At 42.9% G+C, this 26533-nt stretch overlaps 1 protein-coding gene across 5 annotated transcripts in view; it reads left to right on the top strand.

The window, feature by feature from the left end:
* FILIP1 (filamin A interacting protein 1) overlaps positions 1 to 26533 on the top strand; it is a 216174-nt gene that overhangs the window by 136785 nt on the left and 52856 nt on the right. For all 5 annotated transcript variants that reach the window (XM_088471516.1, XM_088471542.1, XM_088471507.1 and 2 more), the window contains one exon: positions 19857 to 20030. In XM_088471516.1, coding sequence (XP_088327642.1) covers positions 19857 to 20030 — 174 coding nt within the window. The remainder of the gene's footprint in view (positions 1 to 19856; positions 20031 to 26533) is intronic.

Below are 26533 nucleotides of genomic sequence, written 5' to 3'. Positions count from 1 at the left end.
GGGGATCTGACAGGATTTATAGTAACTAAACTGTGAAGAAATATGTTATGTCTCATATCAGAATTATGTAAAATAATTTTCTTGTAGTAATCACTGATAAAGCAGTTTGATTATGCTCATATTTCAACAAGATTGCCAAGTACCTGCACTTTGCAATATTTGTTACTGTATAGCATGCTCTACCTCAGTGGTTCCCAAACTTTTTTGAACTACGGCAGCCTAGAGTATCAGCATTGTTTTCACGGCAGCCCTAAGTCAAAAGTTTGTTATTGAGAAATTCAGAAAGAAATGTAGTAAAGTGAAGTAAATTTTACTTACCTGTCATTCTTAGGCTCAGTTATGTGGTGGGGGACAGGTTTGCGGTTCTGTTTGTCCACATATTTACATTACATTGACCATAAAGAATTTGATTTGGTGCTGGACCACCAACCTGAGGCACCCCTGCAAGTGTACCGAGGCACCCCAGGGTGCCACGGTGCACAGTTTGGGAACCACTGCTTTAGCTGACTGTCAAACAAGGAGTTTGGAAATGTTAATTACAAAGTTGCTAAAAGTTTTCTACAGAATTGCTCAATTTCTATAAGTGAGAGCTAAAAGAATCATTTGAATATTATCCTCTATATTTTGTGTATTCACAAAATTTTTTAGACTCATTTATTTGGGGAAAAAAACCTTTATTTTCTGAATACACATGTTGGTATTTTCATGAATTTGTTTTAGATTTTGTTTTGAACTGTTTGGACAATGTGTAATTTTATACAGCATATTTTGCCTTTTGTGTTCAACGTTTGGATTAATTTTGTATTGGTTATGGAAAACATTAAAACAATAGCAAAGTCTTTAAAATATGATGTCCTGTATACAAACATTTAATCATTTTTATTGTATTTATTTATTTCTATGTTTACCTCATACTGGAATAGTTTATACATTTAAAAAACATTTTTTATATAGATTACAAATCATATAACAATTCACATGTTATGTATGCAAGTGTGATGTATTTAGTTATATTTGTATTTGGGTTTCAAGCTCCATCTAGTGGCACTTTTGACTTAAAGATTCAGTACACATTTTACTGTTATCTTTGCTGTTGGCCAAAGCATCACTCTCAGCTTTCATATCTGTGACTGTAGTATGTCAGAATTTTTTTTACACTGCATTGGTTAAGTTGTTCTCTTTTTATTTATAATGAATTCAATTATTATTATTATTATTATTATTATTATTATTATCTCAGACAGTAATAGACCTGCTCCCATTTTGCAGAGTTCATACTATGGAGTATTCACAAGAGTGTCTCACATAATGGGGCCTATTCATCAACCGATAAATGGCCCGGTAACCATGTGGAAATGCTAGTTTCCGCATTTTTAAGTTACCATTCATCATTAGGGGTCCTATCGGACCCCCCCCGGTATTCAGCAAACTCCAAAAACTGAAAGTTTTCGGAATTTGCTGCCGAGAACAAGCGACATCTTCAGACGGCGCTTGTTCTCGGATCCCCGCTCCTTCCTATGGGAAAGAGTTCCGGGGATGCGAAGAGGGATCCAAGCAGATCCCTCCATCGTCTCCTCACCAGCTCCCCGGCGGCTGTGTGCATGCGTGACACAAGGTCACACATGCGTTGCCGGGACAACGGGGAGCAGGTAAGTAACGCAGCTACAGAAGTAGCTGCGGTACTTTCCACGGGGACAACTGCTTTTTGGAGCAGTTGTCCCCTCACCGGAGAAATGATGAATTGCTCCGGTGTCAGGCCCATGACACTGCTATAACACGCCCATGACACTGCTATAACATGCCCATGACACTGCTATAACATGCCCATGACACTGCTATAACACATACTTGCCTACTTTTGAAAAAGCATTTCAGGGAGATTGTGAAAGCAGCACCTATGAGCGCGTGTTACAGTGGGCGTGTACTGATAAATCTGAGAGGCGTGTCCTGACACTGACTTACATCCAAATGTAAACCAGCCCAAAAGCAGTTAGTAAGATCTGTTTGTTGATGAAAACATACTGATACTTCTCAGAAATTCATAGGGATCATTGGCCCTCATTCAGAGCACGCTCTGAATGAGGGCCGCCCTCCATATTATGGAGCGTCCTCCTGGACGCTCGTATAGCTGTGGGTCACCACCCACAGCCTATACGAGCGTGCAGTTTGATGGCCGCGATGGTCTTGACCATCGCCACTGCGAGCCGGAGCCTGCGGTTGAGTTTTTCAACCGCAAGGCCCGGAGTGATTTTGGCTCTATCAGAGCCAAAATCACTCCCACTGACATCACTAGTGATGTCAGTGGGCCGGCTTCTGACGGTAGGCGTTCCCTTGGGAACACCCCCATCAGGGAGGCACGCCCCCGGCACGCCCACCAAAGGGGGCGTGCTGTCAATCAACATCGACAGCACGCCCCCTTTGATCAGACACAACGAGCGAAGGAAAGTCCTTCGCTCGTCGCGTCTGGCACATGCGCACGACGGAGCTCCCGCCGTCGTGCGCATGCGCAGTGCACAACATCGACCCACTTGCGAGCGGACAGCCGCTTGCGAGTGGGTCTGAATCAGGGCCATTGTGCCTTATAATAACCAATGCAAGGAAATGACACTAATGATCCCATTTGAATGTATATATCTCTGTTTTTTAATAGAACAGCTTCATAATGGGGGTAAGGATGAAATGAGGGAGATTGCTAGACTCTTCAGGGAGACAGGGAGATTGCTACTATTTCAGGGAGTCTCCCTGACAATGAGGGAGAGTTGGCAAGTATGCTATAACATGCCCATGACACTGATATAACATGCCCATGACACTGCTATAACATGCCCATGCCACTGCTATAACATGCCCATGCCACCTCCTCTTTTTGCTATTAATTTAGGTCACCTTCCAGTCACCACCCTGAAATGCCCATGGATCGTAAACAGTGTCTGAAGTCATAGCGAAGCTGTACGCAAATGCATATACCGCACACATTGGTTCTCGCATGCATAGTAACACTATTCAGGACTTTTCACACATGCACAGTAGCAAATAATCACTCAGCTGCACAAACATAGGTACTGTGTGCACCTCTGAATCCAGCCCATGCTATCTGGATAAACATTATGTACTGCAAGGGGTGCAAATACATTTAATTTCTTTACATGTATGGTAAATATTGGCTGCTTTTGTATGTAGCCCACAAATGCTGGATGGTTTTATTTTTATACTGCACTTTAGAATTGAGTTTGCCCCCCCCCCACTCCCACATAGGGACCTGATTTAGAGTTGCATGCTATTGCACAGCCTGATGGCTTCTGTGATTCTGAGGATGCAGCATCGGATCACTCTGCGTAAGTATCAGACATCACAGTAGCCTTCAGGGTACTCAGAATGGCTGGTGTTTTCACGCAGCTGGAGCCAATGACGCTACATACAAGGATGCAGCCACTGGGTTCAGCACTCCCGAGAAAATGGGGCAGACACGCTCCTGTTTTACGGGACGCTGCCTGACATCACCGGCTCTTCACCCAAATGACCGCAGCCTGTCAATCGGGCTATGGGATCCAGGCACTGCGAGTGAGCTCACAGAAGGAGATCTGCACATGTGCCATACAGAACATGCGCAGGCGCAGATCTTTAAACATCGGCGTTGTAGACCACTTCCGAGGGGGTGACACCAAACTGTTGGCTCTTCCTCAGTGACCAGGACCCATGTGCTGCACTGTGATGTTATTGTGCAGAGCACAGTTACCGGCCAATGAGAAAAAGCTGGCAGTGCAGGGAGAGTCTCTGGGAGCAGCCTGGTAACTCCAGGAGTGCTGGACATGCCCTCAGAGTGATGAAACTGCTGGTGTGCATATTAATTGAAGAAAACTCACAGACACAGTTAAGGTTTTGCCCATAGGTAACTTGGCCCACCATCTAGGTATTTCTGATTTAAAAAAAACGCACTAATAAATAGAATATTTAAAAAAGTACTACACCACATAGCATTGACTATGATACCAACAATTATGTCATCAATCACATAAATCTAACAGGCCACCCTAATAAAATAAAAACATAATTAAAATAGAGAATAGCTGCAAGTGTTGTTTTATTGAACACTTAGAATAGCATAGAAGTGTTGGAAATGGCATGATATACCAACTTGTCAGAGGTGCAATTCAGTGTGATGTGCCACTGAGTATACAACAAACAAAGATAAACAGCGCTCTATTATATAAATTAAAATTTTTTATATATAGGATAGAATAACATGCATCAATTAAAACAATAATGTGTAAACACACTAATTACTCAGTCCTGATCATTGAGATAGCAAATCAGTGTCCATATAAATGAAGTGATGGTAGGTTGTATGATCCAGCAGAATATTTACCCAGTCCAGTATCCACAATGGTGTGGGATCCGTATAATAATTGCAGGTGTAGTGAATGCAATGGATTTCCCAGACCACGAATTGTATGTTGGTTTCCTGGGTCAGGTCCGGTGTCCAAATATGGCAGGGTCCAATTAGCGATTACAGCGATTCGCACAATGTGGTCCCCAGGGCACTGGTCCAATAGCGGTCTGGAATCATCAGCACTTCAAATAAGCAATAAATGCGGAACTTGTCTCTGGGTCAGGAAGAGTATTGCAGTGTGTAGTAGCCAATCCCTAATGTGTTTCGCTGTGCTAAGGTCACACCTTTATCAAAGGTTAACATCACCATAGTGTCCGGCTACATACATCTCTGCCATATACAGTACTCTGAACATTACATGTTTTCCTTCACACCTCTTTGGGGTGCGAGGAAGGACTAGTGACATTGCTGGCTATGTGCCATTCCAATACAGTACACCGCTGTCTTCTCGCTGAACTGAATAGCCTCACAGGCTCCCTGAGCACCTTCATATGCTCATGAAACAGGCATCCTTCTCACTTGTAGTAGGTTGTTTGCTTTTGTTCTGTATAGTAATATATGATGAATCTTCATTTATAGTCAGTAATACATCACTTTAAATGAAATGCAAGGGTTTTCTACTGTTACTATGTATTATCTTGTATGTGTTGTCATCACCTTTGGGAGAACAAATGTCATCACTGATATTTTGCGGTGCCAGTGATTACAGATGTGATAATGTTCAAAAAGCTATATGATATCATTAGTGACATCATTAGTGATGTTATCTACCAAGTAATTTTATGAATAATATCATCATAAAATTCCCTGCATGATTCCCAGTATTTCCAGCTAATTAGCTTCATTGAATTGAAGCTTAACTGTATTTCACACAATTTCTTTTTCCAATTTCCTGTCTTTTTTTAAATTTAAGAAAAATATACGTTACTGAAACATTAAACATTATTTAAACACATATCAGTTACACATATTTTTTTTATTCCAGCTCTAGAGCAACATTTGTGAAATACTATCACTTCTCACATCAATCATAATAAGAGGCCACGGGAAGACATTTTCCCAGAACACGATTCACCCCTGCTTTCATATGTAGCTGACCTGGACTAGACAGCATGATTTCATGGAGACCTGCCACATGGAATCAGCCTTATTATTGGAAAATGTTGGCTTTCCAATGATAGGGCACACTTGCAATATATCACAATTATCCTCAGCACTTCACAGTAGCAATAAATCAGTCCCAAACTGCTCATTAACTAAGTTTAGTATTCACACAAAATGGCTGCTGTTGTTTACCCAGGCACTGTTTCTCTAATAGCTCACACAAGATAAATATCACACTGTCTACTCAAATTCAGTGTCTTGCACAAGTCAGGATCACACAGTACTTGAAATATAGCAGATCTCAGTATCCCTCAGCAATTCTCAATATATGTCAATAATTCTCTGTATGTCACACTCATGCAATTTGTTAGTGGACCCAAGCTATAGACTCTGGTAGGCGAGGGGTCAGAAGTTCGGACAGTTTAACTGGGAGGTTTGATATAATCCCTACTTATGGAATGAATACTAATTGGATGGAGATAGACCAGTATTTGGTAAGTTGGCTGAGACTCAAGTCAGAGGTGCAGAATCTAACACGCTGATGGTTTTCACTAGTGAACCCCGCAAGGGGATTTGGCTTAACTGCACCCAACGTGAAAGTTGCGGTCTCTTGCTTGGGTTTTCCGATACTGGTAGGTGACTGGCACAATCAGGAACACTCTGGATATGGATGACTCTGTCAGGACCAGAATGGGACTGGATAGGATTCACCGGAGTGGAACCGGACAGGATTCACTGGAATGGGACAGGATAGAATACACCAGACTGAGACCGGACAGAATACACCAGAATAGAACCGGACAGAATTGACCAAAATGGGACTGGATGGGATTCACCGGAATGGGACTGGATAGAATGAGACCAGACAGGATACACCGGAATGAAACTGGATAGCAACTGGAGCCAGCGGTGTAGCGAGATGGGAATAACAGAGAATTCTGCAGGAGCTCAAACGGTATCCCACTGCTATGCTGAAGACAACATTGCACTGGCAACTTGCTCAGTGCTGGGAACTTTCTTAAATACCCTGGGCTAGCAAGGGATTGGGTAGTGGAGTCAGGTGATGGAAAATTGGGATTCCATTGGTTGTGAGTTAGTCACTTGATTGGAAACAACATGGCTGCACCCAGCAAGTGGAGCCAGTGGGAAAGAACTCATGTGGGATGCCAGAGAAACTGTGACATGGCTGTCCATGGAGTAAAGCAGTTCGCTGTCAGTGGGAGAGTGGTGAGCAGTGCTCTGACCTGCCGTCGCACTAGGTGCCAACTGCCAGTGAGTCAGAACAGTGGAACCCTTTGTGGCTGTAGAAGATGAATGGGGACAATGAGATTCTCTGGCACACCAGCATATCCTCCTAACAGGCAAGTGGTGGGGTCTGATACTGGGGTCTCTGACAAGGGTTGTGACACTGTATCACTCATGCACTCTTACAATAGCTCTGTAACAGTTCTCAGTTGCTTTTAAACAGTTCTCAAGCTCCTTAACAATTTTCAGTTGCACTGTAGCTCAGTAGGGATGCTGACTTTCACAGATCTTTTACTCACTCACAGCCTTCACATATCTCTGTTCCAAGCACTGATACACTGTCTCCAGCTCTCATTTCCAGTCTCATCTGGTGCACCATCAGCGAGTGGCTGCTGTCACCTCACCACTTCAGAGATAATTCTTTACCCAGTCTCTTGTCTCTCACAGTAGACCTGTGGCAGCTCACCCTGCTCTTTACTCGGCATCTTCCAGTCTCAAATGCTCAATGTTCTGTTGCTGACTTGCCTCAATTTTGGCACATAACAGCTCCATCTGGTGGCAACCTTCTATAGTGCAGTGTATCACACCTGTTCTAACTATGCTGTCTGCATACTGATACACCTGTCATCTCTATCCTTGCTTCTGACCAATGTACTATAGTGATTGGAGCCCTCAAAATATATAATTAAGGTAGCTTATCTATAATATTAATGTGACATGCTAGTAATAGACTAATTTCCATTCTCAGTGTAGATCTTAATATGCTCTCCAGTTTAACCCCTTGGATAAACAGGATGAGTGGGGCTCGTCCTCTGGAATTTACAGCCAGACTGCAGAGTATGAGCCCCACCTGTCCTCTATAGCAAGCTGCTAAAAGAATGTTTTTACCTTTCCCCCACTAGCCATAACAATTGGTGGGGATGCAGCCAGTGTGAACCAGGAATTGGCGTTACTTTTGTATGTGATGACACTTTCTTACTTCCTGGTTCATGTGTCAGTGTGATCATCAGGCAAAACCCACTGCACTATGTAGAAAATCTCACTAAACCTGGCTTCCACTAATTAAGGCACAACCATTTTAGAAAAAAAATGGGGGGGTTACCTCTTTTAAATGATGGGTCCTTTTAGTACTCTTTATCTGGTGATCACCTATGTTCACAGGACAACGTTACCTTGCACTACGGAATATTTTTTCTGTATATACAGTAGGTGGAATGGCACTGTGTGTCAATTCACCCCCTTAATAACACCTGCAAGCATGGGGGCACCTATATAAAATGATGTTACCCACAAGTACCTATTGTTTGATGATCACCCTGCACTACAGAAAACATACATTTTCCATATATAGGTTGGACCACATAATTCCACCTTGCACCTGCATATCACAAAGGGGTGTACCCTCATTAAAATGATGTGGCCACTCAGCAGAAATTGTCTGGTTATCACATGTGATTAGAAAATCACCCAGCAATATAAATAAAAAAGTTTTCCATAGATGGGGAAGAGGTTCATTGTGCCCTATGTCCAACATACTGGCCTGCACCCTGAATGGGTATAATTTTATAGGTTATAGTCTTTTGATCACCAGACAATTACTGAAACAATACACAATAAATACAATTTTCCACAGATTGGGGGATTTAAAGCGCATATCTCTCCCATCTTGTGCCAAATAAAAAAAAAGCGGTCCCTCTTTTAGGGCTCTATTTATTAACATTATTATCATAGAATTAGGGTTTGCTATCAACTAGCCAAAGTAAATTCTTGCCCTGTCCACTCAGATTGAGTCTCTAGGATTTCTCTTAGATGCATTCCTCCGGACAAATGGAAAGGGGTGCAGAACGCCCTTTCAGTCTTTTTACGTAGGCAGACAATGTCTGTCTTGGACCTGACTGCAGTGCTAACCTTTACCCCGGGGTATTTTCATGTGCCTTTACTTTGCAGAAGTCCCCAGAAATTCCTCATAGCACTAATTCACAATCATGGCGACTGGTCAGACTTATGTCGCCTGCCCTATGAACTAGCTCAAGACATACAGAGCTGGACAACTTGATCTATCCCAGCTCCGAGGCCCCTTATTCTACATCCACCAGTCCTCTCCATTATATCAGATGCTTCCCTTCGGGATTGGGAACTGTTTCTCAGGATACAGCAATCAGGGGAGACTGGTCTCCAGCAGAATCACTCCTGCACATAACCATCTTACAACTGATTGGCAGCAAACGTGGCTCTTCAGTCTTTGGTTTCCCCATCAATTCACTAGTTCTAGTTCTTTTTCTGGACAATACCACAGCAGTGTCTTAAATCAACAGGATGGGTGGTACCCACTTGTCACTATGCAAGGAAGTGTTTAGAAATGTGGCATTGGGCCATACACAGGAACATTATACTTTCAGCCATCCACGTTCTTGGAGAAACAAATGAATGGGCTGATAAACCGTCCAAACGTAGCCTATCATTGGACAGAGTATCTCTAATTGACAACTTCATTAAGAAAATAGACTAAGCTTAAAGTGCCCCAGTGAAAGATCTATCGTCCTCTCCTCTGATTGCCCATACATTGATTTGTTTCCAGAGTCTGGGCAAAGAGTGCATGGAAGATGGACACACTGTCTTTTCCATGGGCGAACATTTCGTTTCGTTATGTATTTCCCACACGGACTCTTCTGTTAAGAGTACAGGTACCTTGAATCATTCTGGTCTACCCAATTTGGCCATCCAATCCTTGGTTTTCCCTCTTTGCACATCTCAGAATAGGTCCCAAAGTTTGGCTGGGGTTTCCCACATACATTCTGCAGAATCTCCCTCGCTCCATGTGGATGGAAACATTGCCAGGCTTTTGATGCACTTACACCTAGCTACATCCACAACAACTCTCATTAACGCTTCCTTGAGACCAAGGACAAAGACTAGATACTTTGCTATGATTATTTCTTGGCATTCTCAGATCCCTTATTCTCACAGGATCTCTATTCAACTTGGCTCAGATTTCTTGGCCCACAAATTTGAATTAGGAATGGCATCAGCCACCATCAAACCATATGGCTCAGCACTCAATCTTTTGATTCCATGCTTCACAGATAATAGAATTTACCTACTCTTGCTAAGGGGTATTCTATCTAGGCCAATAGTCCTAGATATTCTGAAACTTGAAATATTGATCCATTCTTACCAGACCTAGCTACTTTGGATACATCAGCGAGCTTGCTTTTCAGCTCTCAGAAGCTTGTCTCCTTATTGCATCTAGCCTTTGCAGCAAGCGGGTAGAACTCACTTTAATTGATATAACTGACCCATGGCTTAATTAGACACCACAAGGGTTTCACATAACCCCTAACAGCCACAAAATACTTCTTTAGTGGATAATTCCTTTGTGGAATTTGACGTCATCAGAGATGACGCTGATTATAATCTGTGTATAGTCTCTTGCCTTTCTATGTACCTGTCTCTCACAGCTTCTTACAGGAAATAAATTAGACAGTTAGCAGAATGTGACCTCCCTCCTGTCTCCTGCATCTGTTCTCGCGCTGGCTGAGTCTTGGTTGCTAAGCAACCCTAGCCTCTGCTGCAGCTGTGGCTCCTCTGCTGCTGCAACTGTGCAGAGAACTCTCTTAGTAATAGCTCACTAGTATGGTGGGGTATCACACTACTATTGCAAATTTAAAAACTATGCAGAGGACAGACAATTTTCTTATCCATTTTATTCTCCCAGTATATCATCACTGTCACGATCTCAGGAATAAGTTATGGATGATTTCTGCCAATTAGGTTTGACACTACTCAGGACAAAGGGGCATAGTATAACATGCTGGAGGTCTTCGCCAGGAACCCACGCAAGGGGATTTGGGCTTGCTGCACCCAACATGCAGGTCACGGTTCTCTGAGTGGGTACATAATATTGCAGGCTGGCAACTGGAACCAATACAGGAGGATAGTTAGGCAAGCCATGGGTCAGAACAATAACTGTACAACCAAATATCAGGGGAGCAGTCAGGAGAGTCATCAAACACCAAACCAAAGTCAAGTGTCAGATTCCAGAAGTATCAAGGGAGCAGATGGAAAGTAAAGACAGAAATTAAGCTGAATCAAATACACAGGGATGCAATCAGGAAGTAGCAATAGCAGCACTGGAGCACAGGAAGGTGAATCTGACACTCTGGCATAGATGTAATGCCAGAAAGGGGTTTATATAGGAGGCAGGGTTTGAATATCTGTGTCACTGTCAATATCTGGAATATACCCACATGCCAATGAGCTGGACTGCCAACCAAAATTTCACACCTGCAAAAAAAAAAAAAGTAAAAACTTTGGTCAGGCAGATCTGTATGTTCTGGAGTCCAAATACTGGGTAAGGAAAACTTTGTGTAGGCAGAATAAAACAAGTTTGTCATTTATGGCTATTGGTTACAAAACAGTTCAGTACATTTGGTCAGCACAAAGACACATAAGTAAACTGACTCAGATATATAAAATCCATTTCTAATATTATTCTTTTGGTATTTGTTACCCTTTGCTGATGATTTTCCATTAGATATGGCCTTTATCACTAATGCTAGTGACAAATTGTCTGTAACCTCCTAACGTCTTTAATATTCAGTATTCTTGAACCTAAGTATACAAGGGCGTTATTTGTCATATTACTACTTGCAATGGGCTGTCTGGAAGCTTTTGTATGAAATATACGTGGTGTCTTTCATTTGCATCATATTAGCACATCACACCCTATTAACAGATTTGCATGAGTTTATGATTTTCGGCTGGTCAGAATACTGATAACATCATCCCGATAGTGAAAATCCCGACAATGGTAGGTAAGTATGGTACCACTAACCCTTACCCCTATCCTAACCCTAACTCTCCCTCCCCGGTGCCTAATTTTAACCTCACCCCTTTTGCCTAAACCTAACCTCCCCCTCCCCACAGCCTAAACCTAACCCTCCCTCCCCGGTGCCTAACCCTAACCTCACCCACTAGTGCCTAAACCTAACTACTCCCTCCTCGCAGAATAAACCTAACCCTCCCCCCATAGCGTCTAACCCTAACCTTCCCTCTAGTGCCTAACCCAAACCCCTAACCCTAAACTTAACCCTCCCTTAACCCCTGATACTTACCTTCAGGATACCGGCGGTCAGGATTCTGTTGTTGGTATTTACACTGTCGGCAAGCCGCACGCCAGTATGCTGACTACATCCCAAATCACAGTATGTTCAGTCTTCCTACAATGCTTTATTGCAAGGTTACACATCTGCAGTATGAAATGCTGCTCTAAGGATTAATTACATGACCCGCAATGAACTTGGGAGAGAGCGCATACATCATGTCAAACAGATCATTGCTCAGGTGGAAAGCAACATGATCATTATTTTTTTTCCTTTTTTAAAAAGCCCTTCCCATGTCAAACATATAAACATGTTTCCTAAATAAATACATTTATTCAACAGTGTGAAGTTAGCATAGCGTATCATGGGAGGTTCCTTGCCAAGTTCCAGACTACAGATAATTAATGATGTAATTGAAAGCTCCCATGGTCGGTTCTCTTCAGAAATCTGGTGACATCATTGATGGCAGTGGGAGCAGAACAAAGATATGTGGGGAGAAAATAATAGTCAGATGTCTTTTTGTGAACATTTGATTTAGCTTTAAGCTATCCATGGGGAACTCTTGGCCAGTGTTCACAATACAAACCAAATTAAATTCTTAAATGTGTAAAAACTCAGCCTGCACCGACCTGAATTTTTATATAAACTTTCAGCTAGTGATTAGGGGCCTATTCATTACCAATTAATTTCTGCAAAAGCTGGTGAAAATGAGCATTTTCACCTGCAATTGAAGAAATTAAGTTTTCGGGCCATTCATCAAGAAGGTAAAGCAGGAGATATTACAGATATTCTTTTCGCGAAATGGCCAGCTGTCCCCATACACTAGTATGAGGACAGAATTTATCAAGCTCCGAAAATACAATATTTTCGGAGCTTGGGTGCAGGAGCATTTGCCATCTTCAGATGGCGCGAGCTCCTGCTCAGGGCTTGCAACTCGCTCCTTCCCTATGGGAAGGAGTCCCGGGTTGAGAAGAGGGATCCTTTCGGATCCCTCCGCCCCTGTCCGACTCCTTCCGCTGGACATCTGGGCTTTTGTGCGCATGCGTGACCTGTAGTGACCTGTTTCACTACTCCGAAAGGAGCAGTGAAACACTTAGGGGATACAGCAGATGAATTGCTTCAGTGCTTTCGTTGAGTTAAAATGTTATTCTCCATTAACCTTCTAACTTGTTCCTCAGTCAGCTTTAGGGTCTGAAATTTATTTGTTACCCTAACCTATTTTGTTTTGTGGGACTATTGGTTGAAGGATAGTTATAATTGGACATACCAGTGGTGTGCCTAAGGGATCAGTATTGAAGCTTATTTTTATTAATGGCCTCTAGCAAGTAATGTTTCCATATTTGCTGATGACAATAATGTAATAACTTGCTACAGAAAAATCAAAACAAAATGGCAAAGTAAGCTGTGACATGACAGGTGACATTAAATGCTGTGGTAATAACTATGCTACTCACACATTAAATGGAATAACATTTGAAAATTGAGCTGAAGCAGATTTAGGAATACCTGCTGGCCTACTATATTGCCAGTCACCAGTTGTAAAGGTAAAAAAATATTTAAAAATGTATAAAAAGGGTAATAAATGCACCCAAATGTTAAATATAGGGTAAAATTTTCACTTCATCATACGAAGGACATGAGAGAGCTGGAAAGGGTTCTATTCTCATTAAAAAAGAGAATAGAATGGTTACAATTAAAGAGAGGTGTGTTTGCCTTGGGAAAACAGGCACCTTAGAGGTGACCTAATTCATATATGTCAGCGATAATAAAAATTGGTCTATTCATTTTTCATACAAAGGACCATAAATGTGGAGAAAGCAGTTACATTGTAAATAGGGAACCAGGGGTCATCAGTTGTGATATAAGAAAGGAAGGTGTTCCTTACTGTAAAGGTGCCCACACACATAGCGATATTTTACACGATCTGGCCGATTCCGACGAATCGTGACAACAGATCGTGTAAAATATGGCCAAATCGTGAGGAAATCGTGAGTCCTAACTCATGATCACGATGCGATGCGCGTTCCCGCTGGTCGCACATCGCATCGTCAGATCTGCCGTGCAGTAGGGCAGATCTGACAATCTGGGACAAAATGCACTGGGAAAAAAAAAAAAAAAGTTAAGAAGCACGATAGATCTTATGCTTTTTACTCCAAATCGTGTGTAGGAGCTGCCGGGGGAGAGTTCAGGGGGAATCGCACACATCGTGGGATCGTGTGCAGATCGGTATGTGTGTGGGCACCTTTGGCCGATTTCGACGAATCGTGATGACGAATCGGGTAAAAAAAGTACAAATCGTGAGTTTATACTCACGAGCACGATGCCGATGCGCGTCCCCGCTAGTCGTATATCGCATCTTCTGATCTGCAGTGCTGTAGGGCAGATTAGCCAACCATGAACACGATGGACGCCGATCGTGAGGGTTTTTTTCCTCACAATGAATCGTACGATTCATCACACAATGCGGAATTTGACTGACAGAAGCCTGGACACGCCCCATCGCCATCTTGTGCAGCATCGTGTATGGAGCAAGACAGTCGCACTTTGGGAGCCTGCACACTGAAGTTTTGTTTTGGACAAGTTTTGGTGAGTATTAGTACAGTTTAATACAACCACACTGACCACCAATATATGCTCCCCACTGCCCAGCAATGTGTGCCCCCAGGTAATAAATGCATGACCCAGCCACCGCCCGCCGTATTGAGGCGGGCGGTGGCTGGGTCATGCATTAAGCTCCCACTGCCCACCAATGTGTGTAATACCTCAAATAAATAAATAAATAAACACGTTTTTTACAAAAAAAACACCATACATTACATTTAAAAACACATTATTTAAAGCTGGGGGTCTTCTACCTTTCGGTCTCCAGCTGTTGTGGAACTACTGATCCCAGGATGACCTGCCACCCACCTTTGAAACTGTTTTTAGGGCATCCTGGGATCTGTAGTTCTACCACAACGACAGGCCCAAAGGTGGAAAACCCATACTGTCAAACAAAGAAAAACATTATATTACCAAGCAATAAACACATAACATTACTGTAAAAGAAAACATGATTAGAATACCATAACAAACCTTTAGAAACCTGTAAAAAAGAAAATATTAAAACATTAAAAATGTGAACTATAACAACATTACATTTAACAAAACTATATACACAAATATTTAAATGTCCTTTTTTTTCTTATTCATAGATAATGTCCATGGATTCAGAACGTGAATTCGTTACAGGATTCATTAAAATCATGCACTCGAAAGACTGTCTGTGGAAGATCAGTTCTCGGAAGTACCACAATAAGTCGCAGAAGTTGGCCGCACTCGAGGAACTGTTGGTGTATACAAAAAAATACATATCTGATGCAGACCTGAAAACTGTACGGCAAAAGATACAAAATCTCAGGACAGTATACATCAAAGAAAAAAAGAAGGTGGATGACTCCAAAAAATCAGGAGCGGCTACAGATGAAATATATACTCCTGCGCTGTGGTACTACCAAATTATGTCATTCATCAGTGAACAAGAGCCTCAAAGGGAATCAATCATCTTGATGTCTGAGCGTGAGGGAGATGAGGAGGTTGCAGAAGTCTTGGTAAGTAGTGACACAGTTTAAACCAAAATCCTTAATGTTTTTGTTGTTAAATCCCAAATGTCCAATTTAGTCAGTAGTTCACAGATAGTCCTCCTGCCATGGTACAGCACCTGGTCCATTGAAATAGGTCATGTACTCCTCCCTCACTTCTTTGGCACGTGCGTTGGATGTTGTTGGTGCAGACACAGATGTCAAATGTTCAATGTCCTCCAGGGGTCCTACATCTTCTGGTCTAGCTGGGACTGGTCCTCGTTGAGTAGATTTTCTTCGCAGAAAGTTGTGCAGTACACAGCACGCCATCACGACCCAGTCTATCTTCTCCACATGTAGATTGATGGTGGTGTGGAAAATGCGGAAGCGGTTGCTCATTATTCCAAATGCATTTTCCACAATGCGCCGTGCCCGGGATAGACGGTAGTTGTATATCCTTTTCGCTCTGGTCAGGCCCCTGTGTGCAAATGGCTTCATCACATGTTCATGTAATGCAAAAGCCTCGTCTGCAACGAAAACGTAATTTAGGCCGTGCTTTGTCTCGTCCAGTGAGGGCAGGTTGAGGGTTTTGTTGGCGAGTCTCTGGTAGAAAGCTGTCTTTTTGAAGGACCCACCATCCGAAGCACGCCCATTCTTGCCGACATCCACAAACAGAAATTCGTAGTTGGCATTCACCACTTCCATGAGAACGATGCTGAAGAATCCTTTGTAGTTGTAGTAATATGATCCGGTGTTGGCAGGTGGGTTGATGCGGATGTGTTTCCCATCGATGGCTCCTCTGCAGTTAGGGAAATTCCAACGTTGTTCAAAATCTTCTGCGATGCTGGTCCACTCCTCCACGGTGTTAGGAAACTGTAAAAATAGTAAAAAAGATGTTAAAACATGACTATAATATTTTTTATATCTTTTTTTCCTATATAGACTCCCACACAAGACCCTGATTTAACATCAACACCGGACCTCAGTCTGCTCGCTGGCGACAGTGATCCGGAGAATAGCACACAAGTGGAAAGTCAAGTTCCACCTGGACCCTCATCTTCTTAAGAACCCCAAAAAAAGAAAAAAAAAGGCAGAAAGTAGAATTTTACAGAATGAGGGGAGCATTTTTTACAAAACGCAGAACGGCTGCTGCAGAAACCCCCAGATGCAATTGATGATTTCACAGCTCATGTGTACAGCACATTGAGAAATCTGGATGCAGATATCCAACTAAATTTTTTAAGGTTAAACTACGACCTCTTGAGTCGCTGTATGAGCAAAAATATCTCAAATTCGACATACATTGCAGATCCATTGCTATTTTCCCCTGCCCCAAATAGGTATGTCCGCCCCCCCCCGCCCAGTTAGATATTACTCCCCCACCAAGCACCCCAAGCACCAGCACCACCTTGTATAATGCTCTGCTGGATGCAGCAGATGAGTCGCCCCAATATACAGAGATGTAAATTTTTTCCTGATTGTAATATCACCAAATTTTATGAATTCCAATAGGTGCTTGCTGCATTGGATAGGGTGGTGATGACGCTATTTGGACAAGGTCACTACGCACATGGCACAAGTACACATTGCTGGAAGCCGGGGCCACAATGTGTACTTGTGCCATGTGTGTATTGGCCTGTTCAAACTGGCGTCTGACCCACCCTATCACATACAGCCGGCTACCTATTGGGATTCATAAAATTTGGTGATATTTAATTTGGTTGTGTTTTTGTCTTGCTTTTAATGTCACCAAATTTTATGAATTCCAATTGGTGCTTGCTGCATGGGATAGGGTGGTGATGACGCCATTTGAACAAGGTCACTACGCACATGGCACAAGTAGACATTGCTGGAAGCCGGGGCCACAATGTATACTTGTGCCATATGTGTATTGGCCTATTCAAACTGGCGTCTGACCCACCCTATCACATACAGCCGTCTACCTATTGGGATTCATAAAATTTGGTGATAATGTTCTTATGTGAACTTGTTACAAAAAAAGTATATTGCACACAGTTTGGTGCACACTTTCAGTTGCCTGCAGGTCAGTGCACATTGTACTTAAAGAAGGCAATTTTTTGCTTTATGTTGAGTAAAAAATAAAAATAAAAAATTTTCTTTGCACAAGAAACCAATGTGTGGTGTTTTTTTTTAACTTACCTTGCAATACTGGTACTGTAGCACTTTTACGATGGCTTTGCAGGTCTCCGGAATGATGATGCCCAAGGACTGAGGTGAGATGAGTGTCCCAAACTTCAGGTCTTCCAGTGACCTTCCTGTAGCCAGGTACCTTAGGGTAGCCACCAGTCTGTCTTCAGCAGGGATTGCCCTCCGCCACCTTGTGTCCTGTCTCTTGATGTGGGGGGTCACCAGATGCAGCAATTCTTGGAAGCTGGCGTCATCCATGCGCAAGTAGTTCCGATAGTCCTCCGGGTTGTTCTCCTTGATCTCTATCAGCAGGGACATGTGAGAGCGGGTATCCCTTTGTAGCAGCCACTCCTTGGTCCAGCATGCTCTCGTCCTTCTTCGCTGGGCCCTCTTCCTAATCTCCCGGACCCCGGCTTCAGCGACCAACACTCTATACCGATAGGGATGCATCAGTACAGAATTCAGGAACAGGATAGAATGCAGGTAGGTAGCACACACTTGCAGGTAGAATAAACTTTGTATAAGGCAAGCCAAATACAAAGAGCACAGTAGTAATGTACAGGATTCAGCAGGAATACACCTAGCCTTATCTAGTAGCAGAGCAGAATGTACACAGAGTTTAGGGTGCCTGCTTTTTTTATACTCCCAAGCTAGCCCCTCCCATTGTTATGGCTATTTAAATTTCCCTCCAATAGTCAAGAGCCTGTTTTATTTTTTTTTTCCAACTCACGATTTGTTATGGCCAATCTCACGATGCGTACGATCCGATAGATCATGAGATCGTAAGACAGGTTGGGTGTCTTTTTTCCAAAATCGTGATCACGATGGCAAGGGAGCTCCCGTGAAAGTTCATGAGGAAATTGGCCATAAAATCGTATCGTGAGCACATCGGTATGTGTGTGGGCACCTTAACATTAATAAAGCTTGGGAAATCCTTACCCCATAGTGCTGATGGAAAATTCACAAAGAATTTTAAAATGTATGTGATACTTTAGTACAAGAAACATTGGGGGTCATTCAGACCCACTCGCGAGCGGCTGTCCGCTCGCAAGTGGGTCGATGGTCCCCACTGCGAAAGCACACGATGGAGGGAGCTCCGTCATGCGCATGCGCGAGACCCGACGAGCGAAGGACTTTCCTTCGCTCGGAGTGTCTCATCAAAGGGGGCGTGCTGTCGATGGTGACTGACAGTACGCCCCCTTTGGTGGGCGTGCCGGGGGCGTGCCTGCCAGACGGAGGCGTTCCCAAGGGAACGCCTACCGTCTGAAGCCGGCCCCACTGACATCACTAGTGATGTCAGTGGGAGTGATTTTGGCTCTGATAGAGCAAAAATCACTCTGGCCTTGCGGTTGAAAAACCCAACCGCAGGCTTTTGCTCGCAGTTTCGAAGGTCGCGATGGTCAAGACCATCGCGACCATCATTTTGCACACTCGTATATGCTGTGGGTGGTGACCCACAGCTATACGAGCGTCCAGGAGGAATCTCCATATTAATGGAGGTGGGCCCTGATTCAGAGCGAGCGCTCTGGTCAGAGCGTCTGGCTCTGAATCAGGGCCATTATCTGTAGCTGTACATAGAGGAGGACAGCATGAGGGCGATAGATCCAAAGAGCCATCAGATTGGTATTTTTGGGATCGAGGAGGAGTTTCCGGTTAAGCTAAATTGGCAGCTGTCCCAGTAGGGGATTTGTTTTGTTGTCCTCTGGAAAAACACATATTGGGGTGTAATGGATGGCATGATGGTTAAACTTAATAAGCCTATGGCAGAAAAGTACTTTGAAAGTATTTTGTAGTAGTACTACTACTACTACTACTACTACTACTAGTAGTAGTAGTAGTAGTAAATAATAGTAATAATAAAAATATAATATTGTTTTTATAGTGTAGACTCAGAATGGCATACAAGCAAATAATATCAAATAATATAAATGAATGTAAGTGGTGCATTTGGATTTTATTTAATGTAACAATGGAAAGAGAATGCTGTGTTTGTTAAAATAATACATAAATGTACATTTTAATTGTTATTTTTAAAGACGTAATGAGTACATGGATTGTTCAATTGATTATGTGAAGACTTAGTATTGGTGTGTAGAAAGAACACACACGGCTGCTTCCTAGCAACGTGTCATGTAATATCTCTCAAGCAATCTGTTTTTGGCAATGTGAAGTGTATTACAGAAGAAGTTCTTCTTGAACTAGCCGATGGCTTTAGCTCATGTACCAAATGTCAGTTTATCAGAATGATGTAAGCAAGTGTTATATAATATGCAGCTCGCCTAATCATATCATGTTACATTCCCACAGGCTAGGGAGGATGTTATCCATATGCTAAAGACAGAGAAGACTAAACCCGAAGTTTTAGAAGCTCATTATGGGTTCTCGGCTCCAGAGGATGTACTACGGGTACTGCACAGGGATGCTATACTTGCAAAGGAAAAATCCATAGGAGATGATGTCTATGAAAAGCCAATGGCAGAGGTACATCTTATTATCTTCTATTTCATTTCATATAATTTTCCTACACAAAACTTTTTAATATTTACATTATTACCAGAGTGGTATCTATCTATCTATCTATCTATCTATCTATCTATCTATCTATCTATCTATCTTCCTTTTTTTCTGTCTATTAATCTGGCTATGCTTCTGATTTATTTTGTTTCATATTCTGTCTGTCTGTCTGTCTGTCTGTATAATCCTATTTTATATTGCAAATTTTTTATGGAAATACATTACAATGCTTATCTCAATGAAGAAACATAACTAAAACCCACTCTGATAATGTGCAGAATGACACTTATTCTAGGCGTCGGTTTTCCTTTAAGTAACTGAGATGCTGTCCTGAATACTCCATGTACTGTAGGACACTTTAACTTCAACCTTAATAGTGTTAGATTATTAATACTACCCACATTGCAGTAAAACATGCATCTAATCCTGTCACGTCACCCTCAGTCCTCATGAGAAGTCAGAGTGCTCAATCATGGACATTCAGAAAAGGATTTTGGACATGGCATGTTTACTGTCATAGGATTTATTGCCTGTAGTTTGTGACTCTTCTGTACATACCAAGAATTAGTAACCCCTATCAGACTACTTGCAAATAGTTTAATAGTATAAAGCATTTAATTTTATCAACATAATTTTGTTAGCAAACTGATTACTCAAAACCAAAGTAAATCTTAGTTTATATGGTACATTCCTATTTAGGTCCAAGTTTTAGTAAAGGTGTTTATTGTGCTAGTTAAATTAAATGCTTGGTTCTATAGAGCTTGTTTCATAGTTGTATGTAAACAAGATGGTTTACGCACAACTCCGATGTTTAATGATCGATGTATGCAAAGGATCTGTACTGTGTATGTCACTGACTGCCACGGCGAACGCAGGCCCCCCGAAGGCTCAGCGTGATTGATATGCTGCACCAATTTGGGGCAGAGAAAGGGCAGTGAAGACCAGGGTTCATGAAAATTGAGGCGTGTCGGCCCTATTTACAAGGTGCACCGAGGCCAGGATCTGCATCTTCTGATGCAGATTTCTTGGCCCCGGCAGAGTGAAAACACTGGCTATCCTGCGTAACCTGAGGAGGGTTGGACTGGCTCACAGGTGTGCAGGGGGAACCCCGGTGGGCACTACTGCCTGAGGGCCCACCCCCTCCTCTACGGATCAGGTTCATACTGTGCAATTGAATTATACATTATACATATGTTACATTATACTGCACAGAACTATGGTGTAATTTCTACAATGCATTGCTGTTATTAATCTGGTACATTATCGTGCACGCACTAGCAGTATTTGCTGCCACACCCCCTCTGCAGATTGGCCACACCACTACGTATGGGCTCCTATCACTGCACTCACCCGGTGGGCCCTTCGTGCCCTAGTCCAACCCTGACCTGAGGGTTACTCAAATGGCTGATGTTTTCGCAGATGATCCGATTCAGCTTCCTCAGAGTCAGCAGCGGATAACAGAAGCTTACAGGAGCCGCCTATTTATTTACACAAGACGCCTCTTGCAGCATTAGCATATTTACACACAGCGTCCAAAGATGCAGCTACTGTGTAAAACTCAGAATCAGGCCCAGGGTTCTAAATGACCAGAAAGGGATATTATAAAATAAAAGGAATACATAAATACTGTAGTAAGTGTATGAAAATATACAGTAATCATACTAGTATTCTGGAAGATTTTCACCATGAAAATCTAAAATAAATAATTAAAAAGGGGCAATCACCCCGTGCCTCAAAAATGTGACAAATAATATTGGATAACAGTATATAAGTCTATTAGTGTCTCTAAGCAAAGTATTTGAGGCTCTTGAAGAGATGAGCGGTTCGGTTTTGCTGAAAACCGAACACACCCGAACTTTGCAGTTCCAAGTTGAACCGAGTCCTGGCTCAGATCAAGTTCGAAACCTTGGTTATAAAAACTGGATCTTGCATATTTTGGATTGCATTTAAGTCCCTCCCTGACTTCAGCTGCCATCTCACACAGAAGAGTATATGGAGAGGGTATATGCTATAGTTCATGCTGCAGTACTACATACTAGTCACCATTAGAGAGAGTTGTAGGTAGATGGAGTGGGTGGGAAGCGTGTAAAAGACTACAGGCATCTTTATCACTGTGTATAATTGTTTGTTAGACACTAGCTAGCACCTGCAATGCAGTGCAAACAGGCTCTTGTGTATATTTGTTAGAAGCATTGGTATATCTATAATGGGTGCAGGGTGTGTGGTGCACATGGGCCCCTGGGGGGTCTACACTGCACAACCTGCACCCATAATTATACTTACCTCTCCGCGCCGGCCGGCACTGCAGAACAGCAGAAATCACTATATCCAGTCCTGTGCAATGGAAACGGCCACACTGCCCTCCTTACCTCCATGATGTTTGCATGTATTACTAACAGAAGAAAACTATCGAAAGCAACATTTTTATTATATTTAGGAAATTAAAGACACTAGATGAATTTGGGGTGCATAAAAATGCATGAAGGTGATTTTTATGTAATTCTCAAAGACTTTGAAAAAATTTATAAAAAAAACGCATGAAACTCCCATCTGCCAGATTAAAAACACCTATCCCATCAATACAATACCCCCATACACCTGTCCCACATCATGTAACTCATTATTCTACTTTTTGTAGAATATCACCCCAAAAATGACATGTCATTATTGCCCAAATTTTGCAACGTTATTCAAAAATTTCTAAGTGAACCATTAATCACTAAAGAATCCCCCCGGTCTCGCACGGGAGCAATTTTGAATTTACGGTGATAGTCTCTTTTTAACAAAGGGCGGTATTCAATTAGCAGCGAAAAGCCGAGATCCATGAAAAAGTATCACCGATTGCGTCTTTTCGTCAGGAGGAAACTTATCTCCGTATTTAATGCCATCCGCATTTTGCGTACGTGGAAAGTCAAAGCAATGTAATAGGCGAAAAAGATTTGCCTCTGAATAGCAGGAGAAAAGAAGTGCAACAGGTGCAAAGGTGGAGGAACCACTCAGAACCCTTGGGACAGACCCCCCCAAAGGACCCCCCAAAGGATAATTGCGTAAAAAAAAAACTACTTTGAATTTGGGGGGTAAAAAAGCACAAAGTGGGGGGACAAGTTCGCAAACTAGCAAAATAAGGTTCTGGGGGTGCTCTAAGAAGGGGTCAAGTGTTTTTGGAATTGCAGGTGCTTTTATGATGGCGGAAATTCGCAATTATTAAAACTGCACTTTAGAGACATTAAAATATGCTTGCACCCATTTTCAGGTACCCCAAATTGGACAGGACTACTTATTATCTTCTAAAAATACTACTCGATGCTATTCCTCACCACTTGTGCAAATATGCTAATTAGTGGCAATTGTGCAAACGTAAGTACCCCAAACAGTTGTATTACGGCTAATCGGGCACTACTACATTGATCCCCAATGTTTCTGCATCTTTTTGGGGAGTTCAGGCTGATTTCCCCAATTATGACACCACATTTCGCCTGTTCTGACTTTGCGTGTCTCCGTTTTTGCGTCTTTTGGAATTGAATTGAGTGAATCACAGGTACGTGCACGATAAGTTTCTGCAGCTAAAATACGCGATGTTGGTGAAAAGTATGGCATGTGAAACTTTGTTGCGCACGCAAAACTAATTGAATACGGGCCAAGGTCTTATAAGATTGCCTTGTAGACAACATTAATCGTTTTTCCTCCTAACGTCAACATGAAAAGATTTAGTTTTGAAGTCACACACATATGGGCCATGAAAAAACAGTCTCCACTCAGGTCAAGTACTTGATTCAGATAAAGCCAGAATGCAAATGATTGAGAATGGACCTGTCTGTGAATATCCAATCTGAGCGATATGCATCTGATTGACTTGAGTGTGGGAAAACAGCTTTAATGGCTTTTCTAATCAAGACCTTGCATAGGTTATAAAAGACCTACACAGTACCACTGTATCAATAAACAGGGCTGTTTTTAAGGTTATTGTGTGGGACTTATTCAGCTAGGAAACTCAATTCTATACCGACCAGACTGTAACTGGACCCAGTATGACAGTGGGATACAATGCTGCAGGTCTTCCTGTTATAGTGTGCCAAGCTCAGCCTAGCATATATTCTGGTGCTGGTTGTGACTTTTATTAGGCAATGCCACACTCCCTCCCCTGTCAATACTGTTCCCCTGCATTAGATGGAACCAGCGCAGCTATGTACACTACTACTGTCATTAATTTGGAGGTGGAGGGCTTTCGTATTTATTTATTTATTCATTCCTAAATTTTGAATACAGTTTAAACGCCAGCCTTTATCATTAGTCTGAGGATGTTGACTGTGGTAACTACTAGTATGTGGTGGCATTAACATGTTTAAGTTGCATCAAGATACGCTTAGTGATCTTGATAACGCTGCAGTTTTCCATGGTCATTTTAACCTTTCTTATGTAAATTTACACTATATAGACAAAAGTAATCAGACACTGACAGCAAATAGATCAGCAAGATTTTATTGACGTCAGTACTTTGTAGGTCCATTGCGTGCAGTGATTACTGCAGTCACCTTTCTTTGTTCGTCAGGAGGCTTGCCACCTAGCAACAGCGGATGGGTTAGGTGCAAGCCTCCCAACAATCGCAGAGAAGGTAAAGTGAAAGAAAACTTTCACTTACCTTCTCCACAGCAGGGGGGAGAGCGGGGCTCAAACAACCCGCGAATCGCGGGTCCTAGGTGCTATAAGCCCGCGTGCATCACGGACGTGTGCTCCTTATAAAGGCCTGAGCCACGCCCCCCTGTTAGATTTTACCTCAGCGCGATGTAGGACACAGTGTCTGTGTCTGCCACAGACACGATGCTGGTGTACCCATCTGTCAGCAAAAGAGGTAGGCAGTCTTCCAGGCATAACCTGGAGGAGGCTGCTACTACTTCTCCCTCAGAGGAAAAAATTATTTTCAAGAGAAGAAAATTAATGAACCCTGTCAGGTCGGAGGACAGCAGGGACACCTCTGAAGAGGGGGGGATTAGTCAGGCAGGCTGCAGAGACTCCTTCCCCTCCTGCATATTCTCACGAGAGTGGTGAGAAAATGCTCATATAAAAAGAAACATATTGACCATGTTTCTTCAAGAGATGCCTGTCCAGGCAAAAACATCTCTTTCCCAGGTATTGCCCGTGGCTGGAATACCTCTAAGGTCCACAGCAGGACTTCTCTCTCCCGCTCTTGGCCGGCACATATTTCCTGCCTCAGACCGGCAGGTCATGCCACAGCGTGCTCATAAGGGAGCTAGTCACCACCGCACACCCCCCCCGACTCACTCACATAGGGATGCTAGTTACCTTCCAGTGGATTGGGAGTCAGAGGAGGTAACTAGGACTAGCGTGTCCTCTTGCAGAGGTGAATATAGTGATTTACAAATGGCCTGGGTAGCATTAGCTGGCAGAATGCCCCCGTCCAAAATTAATTCCTCTCACTGGGCCCTGAGCGAGCGGTCCCAGGTATACAATTTTGCTCAGTTAGCCTTTAGAACGGCTCTCATTAAGGAGGATGAAATGGTTCTCCGCAACCATACTGGCATCCCTGACATTCCCACTCTGTTTGTCCCAGAAATTGATCCAGCCCTTACGTCACTCGTTGGGGATTAGGAAAATTCAGCTTAAAGTTGCGGATGCGGCTGGTCCTCTGTTATTTGTACTAGACAAAGCAGAAAAAGAGGGGGTCTCAGGGGGCTCCCTAGATTCCCTGGTAGCTTCCAAGATGGCCCTCTTAAATGCTACAAGCAGGGCTACACTAATGATTGGCCAGACTTTTGATTTCATATCAAATTCCTGTAGAACTCGCTGGCTGACTAGTGCAGGTCTGACTAACCTAGCCCCCAGGCCACTAGACGTTCCTAGAAGTTTTTAACTTAGCAGATTCTGACCTGTTTGGCCCTGACTTCATAGATGAAGTTAAAGTCCGCTATAAGGCCCGTAAGTCATGTGCAGACATGAAGGGCCCCAGCCTTCCAAACGGCTCTTTCATCAGGAGGGTCGTTCTGCAGGAGCCAGCAGTTTGACTCGTGACCAGCGGGGTGCCCCCAGAGCTCTGAGAGGAGGATTCTCCCGGACACGGATTATGAGAGGCACCGAATCTGGCAATGCATACTCCTCCAGTAAAGACAGTGGATATGGTAAGTCAGTTGCCTTCGCTTCCTCCTCCTCGTCTTTCCCAAACAATAGTTTCCTGGAGGCAGATCACCACAGACAGGTGGTTGGTAAGGATTGTGGAGAAAAGTTTGTCCCTTCCACTTTTCCATTTTCCACATCAGGTATATCCCTGCTCAAAAAATGCCAGTCCTTTATTAGAGGGTGTCCTAACCCTTGCCCTTCAGCAGGGCAAAATCGAATTGGCAGATACTTCCAAGAGAGGCTGGATCAGTCACCTATTCCCCGTCAAAAAACAGGACGGTTCATACAGGCCAGTTTTAAATGTCAAAACCCTAAACCAATATATAAAACTTTGTTCT

Source organism: Taudactylus pleione, unplaced genomic scaffold (assembly GCF_031769625.1).
Source record: "Taudactylus pleione unplaced genomic scaffold, aTauple2 ptg000015l, whole genome shotgun sequence".
NCBI lineage: Eukaryota > Metazoa > Chordata > Amphibia > Anura > Myobatrachidae > Taudactylus > Taudactylus pleione.
Note: the sequence above shows the minus strand (reverse complement) of the source record. Positions and strands in the feature narration are given on the sequence as shown.